We start from the raw sequence: 20,553 nt of genomic DNA on the forward strand, positions 1-20,553 counted from the left end.
AAATATGATATAAATAAATCGAAAGTAAAAGACGCACTTTCTCAGCAACTTTATTTTATTAAAGACATCCTCTAAGAAACGTATTTACAAACAGTTTAGTGGAAACCTTCAGTTCCTTGACAGTACAGTTAAATAAGGACAGTGACTCCGAGCAGCCCAGGGACAGTTCAGGGAGAATTTTCTCTAACCAACCCATTTCTTACAGCCATAACCTGCCTAAACAATTAACATGACTTGCATTTTAAACACTTTAAATCCGATAAATGAATACCCTAAATGAAAGAGATGAACCTTAAGTAATCTCCTCATGAAGACACATTCCCACATTCCTTAAGAGAGATAAGAAGCTCACCGACATCAGTACACCCTCTGTCACAAAATCACCGTTGGTGAGCTCTACAGTACTCAACACACATTTAGCTAACAATGTGCGTAAGGTGACGTGTGACCCGCAACATAAAACTGATCTAATTCTCAGCAGGACAGTCCCTTTAAATGACGAGAGCCTCGCATATAGCACACCAGCCCCCAAGCAGTCGACTCGCTGGAACGCAACCCGCACGGTGCAGTCTGAGCTCGGCCTATATAAATCCCCAGGAGGCGCCATGTTGTCATAGTGATGACCAGACTAATTTCTTTAATATCTTGGGAAAGCATCAACAACGGAGCCCCAGATCATACGAAATACTGTACAATATTCATTTAATAAAAGTGCAATGTTGACAAATAAAATTTCCCCCAAGAATTTAAAAATTGGAATAAAAGGAAAACTCCAGTTTTTCATGACTAAGGGGTTGCCATGGATACAGACAATGTCAGAGGTGGGGACCTATCGGCATGTTGGGGTTGTATGGCAATTTGATTCACAACCTCTTGCGGGTTGATCTCTGCATACCAGGATGAATCGATCTCTGTGTAAAGCTTTTTACCAAAAGAGATGTAATTGTGTTTGTGGGAAACAGCCAGACGTTGCCTTCAGCCCTGCTCCACGTTACTGGAGCATAATGCAGTGTATGGTTATAGGGGTATCTGGTGGTATGAGCTTTGTTAGTTTAGCTGCATTTCGGAGCCCATGAAATACAGAGAGATGTATCTGTGGGTAGACAGAATGGGAGCTCATTACAAACGCAGAGGGAGGAAGAGGAGGGGCTATTCATCAGAGCTGCTTTAAGATGCCATCTCAGTAGCCTCCATGAACAGCATTTCTGTTCAGTGAAACCCAGACTAGCGAGCTGTACCGCAACCCCTTCCCCCAGGCAGGCAGAGCAAACACAGCAGATCTCCGCTGCTGCCCTCAGCAGAGTGCTGACTCAGAATTTCTAAGCCCTTTAGTTTATACCATCACTATATAGTAAAGAAAACATCAAATAAAAATGGAAAAAAAGTGGGGCAAGCTACAGAGAAGGGATCAGGTTGTCCTTGGAAGACGGGGGTTGGGTTTGGGTCCTCCTTGGAAGATGGGACGGGGTTTTGGTCCTCCCAGGCAGAGAGGGGCGGAGACTGGGTCTTCCTGGCAGAGAGGGGCGGAGACTGGGTCTTCCCTGACAGAGAGGGGTGGAGACTGGGTCTTCCCTGGCAGAGAGGGGCGGAGACTGGGTCTTCCCTGGCAGAGAGGGGCGGAGACTGGGTCTTCCTGGCAGAGAGGGGCGGAGACTGGGTCTTCCCTGGCAGAGAGGGGCGGAGTTTCAGTCCTCCAGGGCAGAGAGGGCAGGGTTTCAGTCCTCCCCAGTAGACAGAGACCAGCTCCTCACGAGTTGCCAGTAGCCTTGCCGGTCACGGTCTCCTGGGCCTTCCCCTCTTCCCCATTCTTCTTGTGCTTCCTTGAATGCTTGTATTTGTCCACGTAGGCCTTCACAAGGTTGGCCACCTTGACTGGGTTAATCTCGCCACTCTTGCTGTGGCACACCTGTAAGCCAAAGACAGACTTAACACAGAATCGTTTATACGGGCCATCAAAGGTGTACATGTACAGCCCCTCCATCACTGACAGGAACACACACATGCTCATCAGTTTAGTAGGTTCCCTACGACAGCAGTTAGAAACCTAACTGGAGGAATCAACTGTACATCCATTACTAATGTGAGTCTGCCCTCCTCCTTTTAACTAAACCCTAAAAGACCCCGGACACACAGTGCCAGGTCACAAAGGCTCCTCAGAGCGGGTGTGGGCACCTTCTGAACGGCCTTCCGGAGGATCTCCTTGTATTCCTCCTTGGTGATGTCTCTCTTCTGGTAGAAAGGCTTTATGGCCAATTTCACTTCCTCCACGGCCCGTTCCTGCATATGAAGCTTCTTCATGTACTATAAGGGCAAGAGCGTCGAGCATGCAGTGGATAAGCCCTAGGTTAGACACTGGTCAGACATGGTCTTTACTGAAGAAGCCCACTCATTGATGGGGATCCCGCCATTTTGGGGACTCACCTTGTCTTTTCTGGATGCATCCTGGGCACCACCTTCTTTCCTGGATGCCGACTCTCCCTGGCTGGGCTGAGACTGGCCTGGCTGGGCCTCCGAGCCACAGGGGGCGCTGTGTGACACTGAACTGACGGTCACATTTTTAGGGAAGTGGGGAGCCAATTCCCAAACCGGGGCAGCAGGTTCAGCAGACTGACTGGAGTCCTGGGTGGGGGTCAAGGATTCAAATAAAGAACAACATTAAAAAGAAACTGATCAAAAGTATGCCGACCAGTGGCCGGCAAACACAAATCCTAATCAATTCAGCGGCTCTACACCTGCTAACCTTAGACAAGAGGCAATTTAAATGGAGTTAAACAGAAAGGAAATAAGAATAAGATGCTCAGTTTATAGTCAGCTATTGACAGACATCCCTGATTGTCACGTAGCATCAAGGCAGGGATATCTTTCGTAAAAACACGCATGGAGGCTGTATGGGGCAAGGGCGGGAAGCCACGAATTACGAGGCATGGAAATCGAAGGGGAATTACAGACGTCAAGCAAAACCAGTAGAACGCAAATAAGCCTCAATGCCACACAGATGCATTCCTCAAATTGGCCAATAGGTGCACCACAGATGACAAGGTGCCTGGATTTCAGCATCCACCTTTGAGGTACTGATGAATGACCTCAAATTCCACCACAAGACTACAAGCCCATGGAGCCAAACCTTCCCAACTCACATCCCTCCCACTGCAGAACAAAACTCAGCAGACGTCAGATAAATTCCTTACATTTACGATTCTATTTACCGACATAGGAACCCGGTTCCTAAATGTCAGCATCCTGCAAAACCTGAATGTCTGCATACCACAGCACAGAGAACACAGCTCCATTATTATACAGCTAACGTTAATGTCCTATTTTTAGCCAATTCGTCCTCATCAGTCCAGCACACGTTTGAATTCCTCACTCTAAAGCAGATGACCGAACCAGTTCAGGAAATGTGTCAGAGGAATAACCTAATCGATCAAAATATAAAACAAAGCCTCGCTAAGCATGCAGCTAAAGAGACTATGCCCAGGGATACCGGTATCCCTGAAAAGTTCCCTTTTGACAAGGCATCTTGGAGAATGCCCCAAAATTCCAAGGTGCCATTCTGAGCCAACTGAGCTTTGACTTTCATTTACGAAGAAAATACTCCGATATCACTTTCAGTTTCAGTCACATGGTTCCCGCTGGCCCGAGATGCCCCCGCCTACCCATGCTTTCTGTGGGTGTACCAAAAGCAACACTGCAATTTAACAGGAAACATCAGCATAAATAAATAAATAAATATCTGCTACCACCTTCTGCTTTGGTGATGTAATTACAGTTAAAAAGCAATCTGGGAAAAGAGGCGATGGTTTAGCATAGGGGTTATTATCTATATATATTATGTAATATAACAATTATTATCCAAGGGCCAAATTCCACCAGCAACACAAAGCCAAGGTCCAATGCATCAAGAAAAAAAAAAAAAAAAACCTGACAGTCGGGGGTCTCCCAACGATGAAATTTTCCAACCGGGGGGGGGAGGATCCCCGGTCAATAACATTTACAATAATTTGATTTGCCTTGATTTGTGGTGCTGGGGGGGGGGGGGCTAACTAGACAAACCAGACAGAAGTAAGCGGGTCAATGTGTGCCAGCTTGAAGCAGCTCCTGGGAGGTCATGTGACTACGCCATACCTGGGTCACAGCTTGGTTGGATCCGGGGGCCCTCTTGGATGCTTCTCGGCTGCTTTGCAGCAGTCTAAACTGAGAAAGTTCTGCAAAGATTAAAAAAGAAAAAAGAAAAAAGAAAAAAACAAGGCTGATGTCAGAAAATTCCATTGTGCAGATTTTCCTGTAGGAATTCCTGCCATGCTCAAATTGTTTAATGAAACCAAGAATGAACTAGCAAGTAAAAGCAGCCAAACTGAGTGATGTAACTACCACCCAAAAGGTTTAAACATTTACTACTTGTCTTTAAGTGTCTCCTGGTTTGATAAAGTCATTTCCTCATATCATGACTGGCATCCACCCGCCTTTTATCCAGCTTGGAGTAAACAGCCATGCTGACAACTCTGGGTAGGATTTAAATCCCAAGTATAAACTGCCTTTTACATAAACCATCAGTCTTCCCCTGCTGTTTGTTCCGACTTACACTTTTGTTTTTTTTTCCCCAGATATACTTTGGCAATTCCCAGGACACTTTAAAATGGACAGGATATGCAAATCTCCCAAAATTTGCATCTCTGTACCTTCATTTGATTGCAACGTCAAAACAACCTACTCGCTGATACCTAGGCCTCACCACGGGACTTTAAACAAACTACCCCCACCTTCATTTCTCCATCTGGTTCAAAGGTCCAATAATTTCAGAAAATACAAATACTAGAATAGCTGGTAGCAAGTTCCTGAATTAGGACAGGCCCTTGGTCACCCAAAACTGGAATGCAGCTGTTTAAATATTGACACTTCTTCAATGAGTGTTTAATGGGCGTTTCATATCTTTCGCCAACATTGGTGGGTACACAATCCTTACTCACTTCCAGATTTCTCAGCGACGGGCTTATCAGCCTCCTTAAGGTTCCACGTCACCCTCTTCACTGATTGTTTGGACCTGCTGCCAACCACCATAGAAAGGGGGTCTGTCGTGACTTTGACAGTGGGCGTGTCCTCCTCCTTGCCCTGACAGACGGACGTCAGTCCTTCCTTTTTCACTGCAGTACACTCCCCCCATTCAAATAAGGACTCATCTTCCTGCTTGACTGGAGGAAGCTGCCCCAGGCTGACCATAAATGTCCCTTCTGTCTTGGTCGCTGACAGGTCCTCCTGCTGAACTAAAGACTGTCTACCTGATTCAACCTCAGACAATTCTTGTTTGGCCACAGACGTGCCATAAAACACGGTGCTCATCTCGTGACCCCCAGCCTCTGGATCTGCTGCTCTCTCACGCTTCATAGAAGTCAGACTGTTCAGGATACGACCTACATTGGCGATGTCATCTGCTGACAATGCCTCTAGTTTGACTGAACCCAATGTGTGCTGCAACTCTAGGCCTGTTTTAGAGCCATTTTCAGCTAAAGTGCTACCTGCTACCCCCATGTGACAGCCTGTCACTGCAGGCTGGCTAGGGCCAGAGAGGAGAACTTGAGTTATGTTGTGGGATGACAAATGTGCAAACTCCTCTGCCCAGACAGATTCAGTTTTGATCTGCTTTTGCAGATCCACACCTGCCGTGGACGCCATCATGGCAGCATCTTGACTCAACTCGCAGGCCACCCCATAATGAGAGGGAGATGACTCCTGTTTGATCTCTACAGGCTTCTCCACTTTTGCTTTTTTTGGCTGGTTTGCACCCTCAGTCAAGCAGGGGGTGGCAGGTTTCTCTGAGCTTTTAGGACATCTTAAGTCTTCAACCTTCTCTATCGAAATGGGTGATTCCTCTTTAATTTCATGTGGGTCTTTCAATCTACCAAACAGGTCAGGAGAGAGACCAACTCCTTTGATCTCTTTGTGCTCTTGTGGTTCTGCTGGCATGTTAAAAGAAGCAGTCTTTTCCTCTTTGACCATACTGAGATGACCACCATCTTCATCTGCCACTTCTTCCTTCATAATGTCCGTAGATGCTTTAATTTCCCTGCTCAAAGAGGCATATGATTCCACCTTGATCTCCTTGGCTTCCTTCTCCTCAGGCACTGCTTCTGAAAGTACCAGAGTTCCCTGAGAGCTCTTCTGTGTGGACTGAGAGCTGTTTGATGGACAGACATCAGCCTTCTTCTCTCTGGACCATGACCTGGATCTTGGACACTTGCCGTCCTTTGACCGTGACCCGACCCCTTCTTTTGACTTGGTGGTAGGATGAGCCATCATCCGGTCTTTCCTTCGCTCTCTGGACCTAGACCGGGATCTGGACCTTGACCGTGACCGGGAATGACCTCGCCGCTTCTCCTTTGATACTTTCTGCCTGCCGTCTTTTTGCTCACGGCTGTCTCGTCTGTGATTCCTTCTCCTGGATCGGTCCCCACTACCAGAGCGAGACCGCCTCCGGTCTCTTGACTGTGACCGCCTCCATTTTCTCCTGGACCTCTCCTCATCCTCCGACATGCTGTCAGAAGAGAATGTGCCCCCCCTCCTGCCCCGTGAATGCGAGTACTGTGGTCTTCTCTCCCCGCTGCTCCTCCGAGTTGCTTTCCTGCAGCTGGTTTCAGGGCTGCTTGAGGCAGAGCTGGTGTCCCTAGCCGTTCTCCCCTGCTTCAAGTCACGATTTTGCTTTGCACTCACTCTCAATGGTGACCTGGACCTTGTCCGAGAACGCCGGCCATCTGGCCCAGATGGTTCTGGTTTAACATTCATCTCGCTGTGGTCACTGGAAGCTGAGCTTGAGTGTGTGGATGTCTGAGGCAACTTCATTGCAGCCTGGCCTGATACTCCCTCCTTGCAGACCCGACACTCCGGATTGTCACCTGTGTCCCTCTCCTTCCGTTGAGATAAACTCAGAGGACCAGTGTTCACCTCCTCAGGCTTACAAACTTCTGGCAAACTGTCCCTCTGGGTGCAATCCAGATTCTCCTCACCCTCCTCCCCATCTCCCAGGCACTCATCCGTCCCTGCCATGCCAGGCTCGGTTTTAACCTCGGAGTCTGAGCTGGAACACGGCGGCTGCAAGCCATCCGATCTCCCCGGTGGGGAGGCCTCATTCTCAGACGCATTGTCAGGGGAGTCCGAGTCAGAGCCCGTGGGCTCAAAGGGGTCATAAATCTCGTTCTTGCCCTGCTTTTCATCTCCCTTTCCCCGTGATGACAGCAGCATCCTCTTGCTCTCGCAGAGCTTCTTCCATGGCTCGCTGGCTGCCTGCCCGCCCGGGGAGCCCTGTGCCGTGGTGAGGCCCAGTCGCCTTGCATGCCATGGATTTCCACTACTGCTGATGCGGAAACTCACAGTAGAAGGGCCGGGGTTGCTGGGCAGCGGACCAGAGACTGCTGACGCGGCTCCTGGTTCACTAGGCCTCTGCCTAGTACTGCCACTACTGCTACCCTTATCCCGCTCACTCCCGGACGTGCCCTGGCCTGTGGTCTGCTGTCGGACCCTGTGGCTGGTCAGGATGTTAGTGCCGGAGTCTGGGATTCCCACTAGGCCAGTACCGCTGCTGTTTGCACCTGTGGTACCACTAGGGGTCCCCCTTTTGATCTTTGGTATCCGTGGCAGGCCAGAAATATCCATCCACACAGGTTTGGGTGGGGGCTTATTGACCAGCGGTGATGCAGAGTCCTTAGTCATAGAGGCAGAAACGCAGGGGGCGAGGCCGCTAACATCCTGGCTTCTGAGGCTGGGTTCTGAACATCTTTGGTGGTCTGCGTGACCTCCTAGGGGAACGCGAGACCCCCCGGGAAGGGCAGGATGCCTTTGGGGAGTGAAACTTGACGGCTGGGGGGACGTCGGTGTTGAGGGGCTGGGGAAACTGAATGGTGGTGATGGTCTGGCAGGAAAACCAGAGGAGAGCCCACCCTCCCCACTTGAGTTAAAGGCACTTGATCCTGAGCTTGCCGATGCCCCGATGCGGATCTCGGCTCCAGACTCGCACGCCGCTCCACTGGGAATTCTGCTCTTTGGTGACGAAATCGTGACTGCGGGGAGAGAGAGAAAAAGATATTTGGCGAGGGTGTGATAGCGAGGGCGGCACCGGAGCGTCACGGGGAAGCCTACCTGGCTTGATGGCCTTCAGCGAGCCGTCCCGGCTGATGACGATTTCCGAACTGTCCATCATCAGGATGCTCTGACCGGTCAAGATGCTGCCCAGCAGGTCAGGCACAGGGGCAGCTTCCGCCACCGCCTCCGTCTCGGGAATAATCCCAAGCCCTTGCCTGCAAAATTCAAAATACACTCTCATGCATCCTTGACTTGCACTGACCATCACCGTCAATATCCCCGACTGTGTCAGGTCAATGTGACAGAGCAGACTGAGGTATAAGGACAGCGTGAGGCTCACCGGTGAAGGCCGGTGGGTACGGGCCGTGCCACAGGCTGGTGGGAGCGGAGAGCAGAGCGGGACAGCCCGGGCCTCTTGGCATCTGGTCGCTGAGATGGCCCCGGCTCGTCCCTTTGCAATGACATGGATGTCATGATGCTGAGCGTGGCCGGCACGCCAAGCAAGCCCTGCTCCGACGGCACACTGCTTACCCTTCATCAAAGGGGTCCAAGTCAAACGGGTCTCCATACACAGACAGGGAGGCGGCGCCGATGTCGGCGCGCATGCTGCCCAAGCTCTGCTCGGCGGGTCGGTACACATCCGGGATGGAGGAACTGCGCCCCTGCCGGGTGATTCCTAGGTTCCTGGCCAGGCGAGAGCGGCTTGTCGCCGCCTTTCTCACCACCTTGGGGACACAGGACCAAAGGGGGTGCTACAATACCATGCTTCCAGGAAAAAGGAGAGTGGCAAGGGCCAGAGACGGGCATCCACCTGTTTCCTCCTAGATCTAGGCCTCCTGACACGACGCCTTCGCTTCTTGCCGCTCTTCTCTGACGGCCCCTTCGCCTTATTTCTTGTGGCTCGCCGTCGCTTCGCTGGCCAAACAGAAAACAAGCCCATGTGATGTCTCACTGCTGCTCTGATTGGCCCACTACCCCAGCAACCAATTTCCCTTTGGCTGGCCTACCTGCCCTGCGTCTCCTGGTCCTCGCACGTGGTGCTAGGTCTCTCACGTATTCAGCGGTGTTCAGCCCCGCTACCACCGCCTCGATGGCCGTGTCCAGCCATGTGGACCGGGCCAGGTATCCGGGTACCTGCTGTAGGCCCAACAAAACCCCCATCCTATTAAAAAAAATGTCCTCTTCAGCCCTTTGGCCAAACTAAAAATGTGCATTCACAAGCCTCAGAAGTTCAAACATGGGAGACAATGTTTATGAAATGCAATCATGTTTAAAAATGTAACCTGACTGCTTTAAATTAACAAAAAATAAGAGTCCTGTAATTAAAAATGGCTGTGTGGCCTGACTGCAGCACTCAAAAGTATACAACAAAATACACGCAATGTCTTTCCACTAAACACCGTTCTTGACACTTTAATTCTGCACTGCAGCATTCAGAGACTGGCCAGAGACGGCTCTAATTAAAGCTCAGTGCTGAGTATGTCAGACCTGTCCCGCAGTTAGTGCTCGCTCCAGTTTATCGCTACTTAGCCAGTCTCAATTGTGAATAATGTTTGGTGCCTAGCTACATCAATCAGGACCGAGCACACCTCAAACACACCTGGATGCCGCGTGCTTGCGAGATACGGTTCCTGTTGACGGTGGCGCGGACCCTCTCGCTCTGCCATGTACGGGCGATGGCACGCGTGGGGCGGGCACTGGAGGACCGGCTGCTGTCGACAACCAGGGCCATCACCGCACCCTCTCTCACCTCGTCCCCAGAGCCACCTGGAACACAAACACAGACCTTAAAACTCCTGTCCAACGTGACTCTCTCCAGATAGCTCGTAGGTACCCGGCCCTGTTGGACAGTACCACATCCGCCATCTTGCTTTCGGCACTATCCATCTTATTCACCTGTGCTGGAGTTGCTGGCCGCACATGCCGGGCAGAACCACTCCTCCACGGGGACCGCGCTGAGTGGGGGGGTGAGGCACTCCATGTGATAACTGCAAAGCATGCATGAAGATTGAGCTCCGTTCGTTTGTGCCTCTCCAAACGGCACACCCCATGCTGGCCCGTTGATCCAACTCACCCCATGTCACAGCCGTCGCACAGAAGCAGACGGTCCTCACGGTCACTCTGCCCGCAAACCTCGCAGTTGGTCTGGTCCAGGTCCGGATTCAGCTCAGGTTCTTCCACAGCTGCCCTCGCAGGCTTTGGTACGGAGATCTGACCGCGGAGACTGGCACTTAACCTCCAAAATCCTGCTTCCCTCCCATTTAATGACTTAAGCTCATTAACGTTACCGCCCCGCCCCCTTCCATTGGGACGATCACCGATTCATTCTGAGCGTTAGTATCCTTATTTCACACAAATCCCAAGAAGGTTCCAACCATCATGTCCCTAGGGTGCTGAAAGCCAGAATGGGCAGAAGAGAAGAGCAGAGCTGCAAAAACTTCTTACCGTCTTCTGAACTTCCCCCCCGTAACACTTCCGCAGGTAGATGCTCTTGAAAATGATCCTATCCACTGGACAGGAGCTCGCATTCTAGTTGATAGACACAGCACAGAAGCACAAATTACAACCTAAAGTCTCGGGTTTGTGTCTGTGAACAAGTTTAGCCATTCTGTACGGACAGCAGAATGCAATGGAAAAAAACAAGGGCATCCCAATAACATAATGCAATTTTAAAAGTAAAGTGCAAGAACATTTTGTCTATCATCTGTTACTGAGTTCCGGTGGTTAGTGATGATTCTCTTAAAAGCCGTAAAACTGGTGGCAAAGGGAATTTCTCACTACTGTCGCCATTGTTACACATGTGAAGGATTTCTTCATAAACGCCGCCTGTAATTTCCCTTTAAGAACTGGTTACTTGGGGATCCTGGGGAAATTTTCAGGTGCAGGCGGAAAAGTTACCATAGCCCACTCCATGATGCAGTCAAGGCAGAAGTAATGCTCGCAGGTATCAGGCGTGGCTACCAGCTGCTGCTGGAACGAGTTCAGACAGATGGGGCATTTCTCCGTGTCCTCATCTGAACTGAGGTCCGGCCCACCGGCTGCTCCGCCGGCACCCTCTGGAACCTTCCCAGAATCCTCCTCACCATCTTCACAAAGAGGCACAAGTTAAATACCTAACAACAAGAGCAATACACCCAAGCAGTAGTGGTGGGCGGATCGATCCAAGTATCGATAATATCGATAATAATGTTGGTATTGATATTGATCAATACCAATTTAATAAGCTCGATACTTTAGTTTCAATCTCTCTCCTGAATGCACTGCGGCTGTCTGTGGAAGCGATCTTGATTTCCATTGCTGCTCCCGGCTGTGACAGTGCGGCGCAGGCTTCGCTCCTCCTCCCTCGTGTGTTGATGTTGTACCGTCACGTGACTCAGCGGCGCCAGGCAAGCAAACAGGCGCGCGCGCGCACACACACACACACACACATAACGCAGAGCGTAAGAAATTAAGGCAGAGAGAAAGAAGAGTGCTGTGTGGCTTTATTTTCAAGCCAAAGATCAATTAATGGCATGCAGTATTATTTGTAAAAAGGCTGTCAAATCACGGTAATATAACTAATTTATACAAGCATATGAGAAAACATTCAAAAGAAAATGCAGAGCCACAGAAACGGAGAGAGGAGGTGAAAAATATTTCTTTGAGCGTGTTTACACTTTATTGTATTTTTTTTAATTGTACTTTGTTCATTGCATTTTATTTAAAAAAAAAAATTCCCAAAGCCGGTTCTCAAATTTTGTGCACTTTTAAGAAAAATAAAATTTGTGTTACTTGTGTTTTTTATTAATAAAGTATTTATTTACTTGTAAATTTTGCCCAAATTCTGCTCTCAGTTTTAACTAATTAATAAAAAGATCATAAAAACATTTAAAGGTAATGAAAATTTATTCAGCATTAGCAATTTGATGATGCATCCACGATAATTATTAAAAAGTATCGATATCGGTATCAATATCGCGATACTTGCCCTGCATTTACTTGGTATTGGATCGATACCAAATCTATTGCACACCACTATCAAGCAGACTGCAAAGAGCAATATTATAGTTTATATGTAAACAGAGATTATGCCTGTTTAGATTGTAGAATGGCAATTTAACTTAATTATATTTATTTCCTGCATATCATTATTTGTATCTGTGTGCTTTGTGTCCCTTTACTGCTGTATGCAAAAGAATTTCTCCCTGGGATGAATTAAGTACATCTTATTTAACATGAACTACAGCACTGCAAATACTCTGATGTTTATCGTCATTATTATATAACTACAGCAGAAGCTATCAAAGCAGAATGACGGCAAGTGGACTGGGAATTACTAAAACACAGAGTCTTTGGCCAAAATGCCTCCAGGGGGCACATCCACAAACAAGAAGCAAAAGGTGTTCCCTCACCGCAGCTGTCGTTTGAGTAATCTTCCTCGCCGTCTTCCTCATCGCCTGACTCTTCATCCATGTCTCCTTCCTCACTGCCGTTCTCACTCTCCTCCGAGTTGTCCCCCCCCTCGTCAGTGGCATCCTCTGGGGGTGGAAGCACAAGAACAAGAATATTATTTTTACTCTTGGGAACAATGGTTCCTAAAGGACAAAGCATATTAGGGGGCAAAATAATGGGGGCTAGAGATTATATTAAATTCCTCCAGTGAAACATATGTAGGGGGGAGCTTAAAAGAGTACAAATCAGAGACATGGTTAACTTGGAAGCTTATTAATAATATTAATAATAATCAAAATGTCCATCCACCTCCCAGGACTGATCTCAGGAATCACGCTGTAAGATTACAGTGTTAAACTGCGATACTGGGAAAACCTGACATGACAGGTAAGTTACCCAATCAACAATTCAAACCAGGATCATGGAAAATAATAAAAAGAGCACCCCCCCCCACCACCACCACCACCACCACCACCACCACCACCACCTTGACATCATATCCTCCATATCTTCTCACCTTCATCAGTCATGATGGCAGAACCAAGCCTTTTCCCTTTGCCGTGGGATGCATTCCTATTGATCAGCTCATCCTGGCTGTCCTCCTCATCCATCGCTAACCATCAGAAAGCCACAAAAACTGCATGGGGGGGGGGGACAGCAGAGAGGAGGACACTTCACCCTTCAGCCAGGAAACAGTGGAACTGAGAAAGCACATTTCACCACGATAAGACACAACCCGTGCATGTCCTGCAATCCTCACCGATTCATGGCCAGTCAGCCTCCTTTTACCGTAGACATAAAACTTTAACATAACATAACCAATTCACAATTAACATCAACTGAAATCATTTCTATTAGAAAAACAAAAAAAGACGGTACTATTAAAATGTAGACCATCATTTTAAACACCCATTTCAGCATATGTAAATAATCTAACATTTTAATTTGTAGCAGATTCAATGGTTTTTGTTTCTTAGAGCTTTTACCCGAGTCTTTAATTATTAAATCTATTAAGTTATATGGCTGACTTAAATATACTGCAGTAATAAACGTTATTTTCCATTCCTGCTTAGTACGATAGAGTAAAAAAAAGAATCTCCTACCGTTACTAGAGTTGTACAATATTTCAGCAAAACAACCGCAACTGCAATCACATATAAACCAATGCCTTTATATAACGATGTAAAAAACATTAAGAAATTCAATTACAAAAATCACTTACACAACACATGAAAATCATATTGTCACGTTTGACAGTAAGCAAAACATGTCTTTAAAACCAAATGCAAGTCGAAAAGAAGAGCCCTTTCTGCAGCGATACTCCTGCATGACCGTCTCTGCGGGGCAGGTGTCCGAGCTCGACCCCCGACCGCAATCAAGAGGTTGTGGGTCCGGGTTAGTAAATACTCGGCCCAATGACAGTCGGTGTATCGCTCCAGCATGCACGGCTCTTTATCATTGCTTGTTATGTTTTTTGTTAGTTTTTGTGTAGTTTCCCTATCTGTGTGCAGCCGTCGCATGCAGCCATGAGACGCCGCCTTGTTGACCAGTCTTCTCCATATCTCGTTATTAAAGTCATTGCCTACAGCGCTACCACGCACGAAAAGGGACAGTAAATGTATTCGTGTACATGCTTCATTTTTGGCGCATGCTCGGATCCCATATATGATTTATATATATATATATATATGTAAACATATAACTGGTCGAATCGGGCCTCTTTCAGACCAGCCAGTACCTCCTTTAAGAAAAGCTGGCTAGCTTATTGCTAAAGACGGATATATGTTTTACCAAACACAAGCGCATCTATACGCCTTTTCTGCGATGTTACCAAATGCTCCAGCATTCTTCGCAGCTGGCTGATAATTTGTACGCCCAGATCGTGTCGATCACCTACCCTAAACGGCTGCGTGAAGCTTAACTTAGTCAATTTCTGGCGTCCACGATTAGCGCATTTGAGTGACAGTACCGGCTGGACTCACGGGCGGAAGTGACCGGCGGGCTGAATTCGTTGTAACACATTTAAAGTGACAGTACCCGCACGCCCAGAAGGCACTGTGACCCCCCCCCCAACTCCCCCAGTAATAACTAAAATACCATATCCCTTTAAGTTTGATATGTATCAGAAGCAGCTGCTGTGTAGACAGAGACGATTCTAGGGACACTGGAGGCCATAGGCAAGAAACTCTATGGGGCCCTCCAACACACCCCGCCTAACATGGTAATATACACTCATCTAAAGGATTATTAGGAACACCATACTAATACGGTGTTTGACCCCCTTTCGCCTTCAGAACTGCCTTAATTCTACGTGGCATTGATTCAACAAGGTGCTGAAAGCATTCTTTAGAAATGTTGGCCCATATTCATAGGATAGCATCTTGCAGTTGATGGAGATTTGTGGGATGCACATCCAGGGCACGAAGCTCCCGTTCCACCACATCCCAAAGATGCTCTATTGGGTTGAGATCTGGTGACTGTGGGGGCCATTTTAGTACAGTGAACTCATTGTCATGTTCAAGAAACCAATTTGAAATGATTCGAGCTTTGTGACATGGTGCATTATCCTGCTGGAAGTAGCCATCAGAGGATGGGTACATGGTGGTCATAAAGGGATGGACATGGTCAGAAACAATGCTCAGGTAGGCCATGGCATTTAAACGATGCCCAATTGGCACTAAGGGGCCTAAAGTGTGCCAAGAAAACATCCCCCACACCATTACACCACCACCACCAGCCTGCACAGTGGTAACAAGGCATGATGGATCCATGTTTTCATTCTGTTTACACCAAATTCTGACTCTACCATTTGAATGTCTCAACAGAAATCGAGACTCATCAGACCAGGCAACATTTTTCCAGTCTTCAACTGTCCAATTTTGGTGAGCTCGTGCAAATTGTAGCCTCTTTTTCCTATTTGTAGTGGAAATGAGTGGTACCCGGTGGGGTCTTCTGCTGTTTTAGCCCATCCGCCTCAAGGTTGTGCGTGTTGTGGCTTCACAAATGCTTTGCTGCATACCTCGGTTGTAATGAGTGGTTATTTCAGTCAAAGTTGCTCTTCTATCAGCTTGAATCAGTCGGCCAATTCTCCTCTGACCTCTAGCATCAACAAGGCATTTTCGCCCACAGGACTGCTGCATACTGGATGTTTTTCCCTTTGCACACCATTCTTTGTAAACCTTAGAAATGGTTGTGCGTGAAAATCCCAGTAACTGAGCAGATTGTGAAATACTCAGACCGGCCCATCTGGCACCAACAACCATGCCACGCTCAAAATTGCTTAAATCACCTTTCTTTCCCATTCTGACATTCAGTTTGGAGTTCAGGAGATTATCTTGACCAGGACCACACCCCTAAATGCATTGAAGCAACTGCCATGTAATTGGTTGATTAGATAATTGCATTAATGAGAAATTGAACAGGTGTTCCTAATAATCCTTTAGGTGAGTGTATGTGATCATTATTTTACCGTGAAGCGTAAATTAATAATATCAACAAAGAGAATTTAATAATAACAATGCCTTTATTTTCACTTTACTTGGAAAAACAGCATACACAATTAAACTAGATTTGTCGGTGCAATTTACAATGTTATCGGCCCAGCTCGGGGTCCCCATGAAGTCAATTGTCTTGTCCCTATGGATCTGTCTGCAAAGATTAAATTATGAAACAAATGATTTTGAAATAACTAATTAGTAAAAATGTATTGCCATGTAAAACATACTTGCTTCTTTAAAAAATCATTATTGTAAAATGTTTTATCATTATGAGCCACCACTGATATCTTTTAAAAGTTGTCAGTAATCAATAAATGAACAATACATCGCTATCTTAATATCAACAAAGATGAAAACTGCATATTTTGACTACAGACTTGAATCTGCTCTCTACGCCAGAGACATATGGGTCCCAAAGAAGGATTGCATTGCAAAAACCCAGCAAAGTTTATGATAAAGCTGTGGTCCAAATCATATTTTTGAACTGCATTTTAGCGACCGGTACGGATTTTGCAACCAAAACGTCAATCACGACCGGGAAATGTTTGTGTAAATATAAATTAAAGTATAGTATTGTTTTCCACAAACTATACATGCGCGATTTTAACACATACAGTAAATGTGACGTTAATAACCATTATTGTGTCACATATCTCTTAGGTCCTGCCCCCCAACCGAAAAAAAACGCAGAATGGAGAAGGCGGAGTGTTAGTTATTTCACTTGTGAAACAGGACAAACAACGAATGAAAAATTTTAATTCAATCAATAAGACGACAAAGGAAGTAAAAGTATATATTAACTCACCAGTGATGGGTCTTTGATAAATTTCGAATATGTATTTATATTATTATATAATACTGATTAACGATACGTGGTGTGTCGTCAATATATTTGTCCAACCAATTCAAATAGATATATGAAACTTAAGTAGTTTAAACTTCACTAATTTTGTAAAGGGCTCTTTTTGTGTACTTTCTTTTTCGCTTTATTGTTGCCATGACGACAGGGTACTTTAGGACGTATCGTGGAACGTTCATACTGTATAATAGTACCAGATATCCCTCCCCCCCCCAACCCCCTGTGCTGTCATGCAGCATCCTCCGTACGTGCACATCGACACTAGCCTCATGGCAACACCGTACACAAGTGTACAAGAGTTCAACCACTTTGCGCATCGCGGGTAGAGCTTTCGTTTTTCAGAATGCGTATCATAACATTATCTAGAGACTGTGATCAATAATATTGCATAAGAATGCTATTTTAAAATAAAATAAATGAAATGCAACCGCGGCATAAATAACAAAATACGAAAAGCATAAAATGGATTTCATGTAATGGTTCCGTCCTAAAGTAAGACGTGCAAAAATGAACGCGCCGCACCCCAACTATAACTCAAGAAAATCCACCGAACACATTGGCGGTATATAATACGCCCCTCAAAGATTGTAACACAATAGGAGTCCTTATTGGGCGGGTTTTGGGACACATATTTGGCTGCTCATTGGCTGTATAAAATGCCAGTTACTGTTTAATTTGCATATCCAGGTCAGGTTGCAGATGCAGAGGCGTGGGCTGGGTTGGATTAGTGTAACTGAGCTGAACTTCTGCGATAGCAAGCATAGCTCAAATTCAACTTTGTAAAAAATATTCTTTTGCTTTTCGTGGATAATTAATGTATAATTTAATTCCAGTTAAATCTTTAGTTTTCTTTTCCAAAGACCAATGAACTGCAAGTTATGAGACCGGTAAGTATCAATAGGAGCTAGTAATTCATATATTAATGAGATTTATAGATATTTTAAAATACTCATAAGTAATTCAGTGATGTGTATCAGTTTAATCGATAGAGTAAGAGCAATATAAATAAGTAACTCGTTTAAAAATTGTTTTGTTGAAATGTGCTTATTGTGACAGCAATGTTCACAACCTTAAAGTCTAATATGACATTTTAAATATACTTTGAACTACATGTACCTTATATAAGTTTGCGTATGAGTTTTCATATCGATGTATCATCTACGTTTTGGAGGAAAGTGTTGAGTGACACATTTTGTCAATTTAAAGACGCAAAAAGATTCGCCATTTATCTTTTTTGCACAATGTAATACGATAATAATAATAATAATAATTATTATTATTATTATCGTTAATGTTATTATTATTATTATTGATGTGATAGTACGTATATATTTGGTGATAGTACGTTTTTGTTATTATTGGTGTCCTTGTTGTTGATCTCCTTTTATTTTTATATGGGTCTCGTACAGTAAGGCACATTGAATTTCCAGAAGCAGGTAAGCCACTGACTAACGCACATTGCGCCCGTTCTTACTTCCACTGTGCGTGTGACAGCGGCTAACCAGCTTTTTGGGGTATCGGTCAGTCCGCCAGCGTGCGGCCCCAGATGCACTCGTCCCCGCGTAAAGTGAAGCTGCCGCCCTGCCCGACACCTTACATGCCTCGTCCGACGAGGAAAAGAAAACGTTCCAGTCTTGGGGGAAAAGATCAATCCGTCTTTATTGACTCTGGTGATATTTTATACCCTGAGACTGTTCCACTAGGGCCATTTAAAACAGCAGTGGATTTGTTGTAATATGTTGCTGTTAAGCATTCCCCAACATTTCTTTATTTATTGACCATATATTTAAAATATATCTCTGTATTATTTAAATACATGTTGACTTCTGTTGCCATTTTGGCTGTTGTATGTCTAGTGTTTCAGTGCTTGAAATAAAGTGGTATTATTTGGTTTCATTTTGACGTGACCGTTTTACAGGTTTCTGGCTACATTTATCGCTGAATGCGGCCATGCTAAGTGAAAGATGCCTGGTGGCGCTTCTTTCGTTGTAGCGTTTCAGCTTGCTGGCAATCGGAGGGTTAAAGCAGTGGAGGCGCGGCTCGTAGCTCCGCCTCGCCTCGCCGTCCGCCCGCTCCGTATCAGGCGGCGTCCGCGTCCATCTCCATTCATAAATGTCCATCATTTTTTCAGCACGCGTGTTAAACCTATCGATTATAAAAGCGTATTATATTATCAGATGTGTTCGGAGCGTGGGGGACGAATTATGTTTTCAGGCAATTATATATATAGTGCCCATGTTTTATTGAAAAGGACCTGTTTAATAAATTTAAATCTGAAATTTAGAAACTGAATTCGTTTTCTGCACTGGCCTGGGCATGGATTATCCTGGTAGCAATAGTATCAACTTTACTTGAGTTTTAGCATCCTCTTAATCTTCTAGAATAATAAAACGAGATTTATTACAACATTTAGAATATACCGTCCTTTGAGTAATAGGCTAATTGCGGCAACTGACGGTCGAAAGTCAGCTCAATTTAAATTAACCATAAATTGAGAGCTTTGAACAACGTAATATGCACAAATGTGTAGAGAAACATTAAAATCATGCGCATATGTTTCTCTCCCTCTTTAAGCAAGTTTTGTTGTAATATGTATGCAGTCGTATAATTTTACGGGGTAAAAGTCTTGCTGCTTCAATAGTCGAACTAGCCTATTATGTGAGAGTTGCTTAACAGGTGCTTTTTTATCAGAAGAATCGATTTGACAGCCTTACAGAATGCACATCTCTGCACAGCTGGTTATGATGAAAAAATAAATGAATCACGTCTCGGTTTAATCACATTTCCCAAATCTAGTGTCGTAAGGTACCTCGCGGGACATGAACCCATGACTTTGAAATGATACTCGCGGCATGAAACACCGTTTCCCCTTTTGTTGTGTCTTGATTTAGCAAATTAAAAGACCTGCATATCAGCTTTCCTGCTGGTCTCACCCCTCCATCCGAACCGCCCTCCCCCCTTCCTCCCCAGGACAGTCTAGTCGTTAAGCTTTTTGTCTTGTTTTCCACCTTAAATATCTGTCGCCCACAAGCGTGTAAATGAACAGCTTATGCAAGTCAATGCACCAGTCACTGTACTTTAGCGATTAAAGATTTTCTAGCTGAAGTACGGTCTTTTTCTCTGTATACTGCCGTTCGGTTATGATGTCAGTCTTGTTTTCTGCAAAGTCCTGGAAAAAGCAAGCTAATCTGGCATTCCTAAACCTCCTCCTGTGTACTGTGCATGCATTAGACACTCTTCTGAGCAGGACAGATGTCAGTGTAGGGTTGTTATGATCCATTAGGGGATTTTACAAAGATTACATTCTGTGATTGCTTTTCAAGGATGCATCCATCTTGGGTTGTTTTTGTCAGATACGTGTATGCACATGTACAAGCGTTTTAATAGGGGTTCAAATATTTAGTGGCTACACCTCTCTGTGGTAGTTAGGAATACTTCAGTAATTTTGGCCACAGGCCCACAAATTGAAGTTGCCTTCAGTCCAGCTGAGATTTTGGGATTATCTCATCCAGTAGAGCCAGACTATCCCCAGCCTTCTTAGCTATAATCCCATTTCATATCATCAATCGCGGCGTCAGACCTCTGTGACCTGAGCCCTTACTTGAGACAAAGGTGTGCCTTGGTGCATGTCAAAGCGTGTCCAAGACAGTACTCCTCTATGTCATATGATTTAGCACGGAAAAACAATTTATGTAA

At 45.7% G+C, this 20,553-nt stretch overlaps 1 protein-coding gene and 1 long non-coding RNA gene across 6 annotated transcripts; one reads left to right on the forward strand and one right to left on the reverse strand.

Moving 5' to 3' along the window:
- Positions 1-37: 37 nt before the first annotated feature.
- Positions 38-17,058, reverse strand: LOC111859454 (uncharacterized). 5 transcript variants are annotated; one of them, XM_023842118.2, is made up of 19 exons: positions 14,399-14,491; positions 13,605-13,645; positions 13,019-13,138; positions 12,462-12,587; positions 10,969-11,156; positions 10,516-10,599; positions 10,145-10,281; positions 9,967-10,058; positions 9,671-9,837; positions 9,078-9,207; positions 8,882-8,985; positions 8,602-8,795; positions 8,411-8,521; positions 8,128-8,285; positions 4,968-8,048; positions 4,126-4,205; positions 2,422-2,619; positions 2,173-2,301; positions 38-1,906 (listed from the first exon to the last, which is right to left on the reverse strand). In XM_023842118.2, the coding sequence occupies exons 3-19, from the start codon at positions 13,110-13,112 to the stop codon at positions 1,748-1,750; spliced, it is 5,232 nt and encodes a 1,743-aa protein (XP_023697886.1). In that variant the 5' UTR covers positions 13,113-13,138; positions 13,605-13,645; positions 14,399-14,491; the 3' UTR covers positions 38-1,747. The 5 variants fall into 5 exon arrangements, with proteins under 5 accessions (XP_023697886.1, XP_023697889.1, XP_023697885.1 ...); XM_023842121.2 differs by lacking the exons at positions 13,605-13,645; positions 14,399-14,491 and adding an exon at positions 16,804-17,058; XM_023842117.2 differs by lacking the exon at positions 13,605-13,645 and having other exon boundaries at positions 14,399-14,506.
- Positions 17,059-17,581: 523 nt separating this feature from the next.
- On the forward strand, positions 17,582-18,753 carry LOC140587449 (uncharacterized). The gene is made up of 2 exons (XR_011989137.1): positions 17,582-17,744; positions 18,267-18,753. It is a non-coding gene; the product is annotated as an uncharacterized lncRNA (long non-coding RNA).
- The last annotated feature ends 1,800 nt before the right edge of the window (positions 18,754-20,553 follow it).

The sequence above is a fragment of the Paramormyrops kingsleyae genome, unplaced genomic scaffold (genome assembly GCF_048594095.1).
Source record: "Paramormyrops kingsleyae isolate MSU_618 unplaced genomic scaffold, PKINGS_0.4 ups244, whole genome shotgun sequence".
Taxonomy (NCBI): Eukaryota; Metazoa; Chordata; class Actinopteri; order Osteoglossiformes; family Mormyridae; genus Paramormyrops; species Paramormyrops kingsleyae.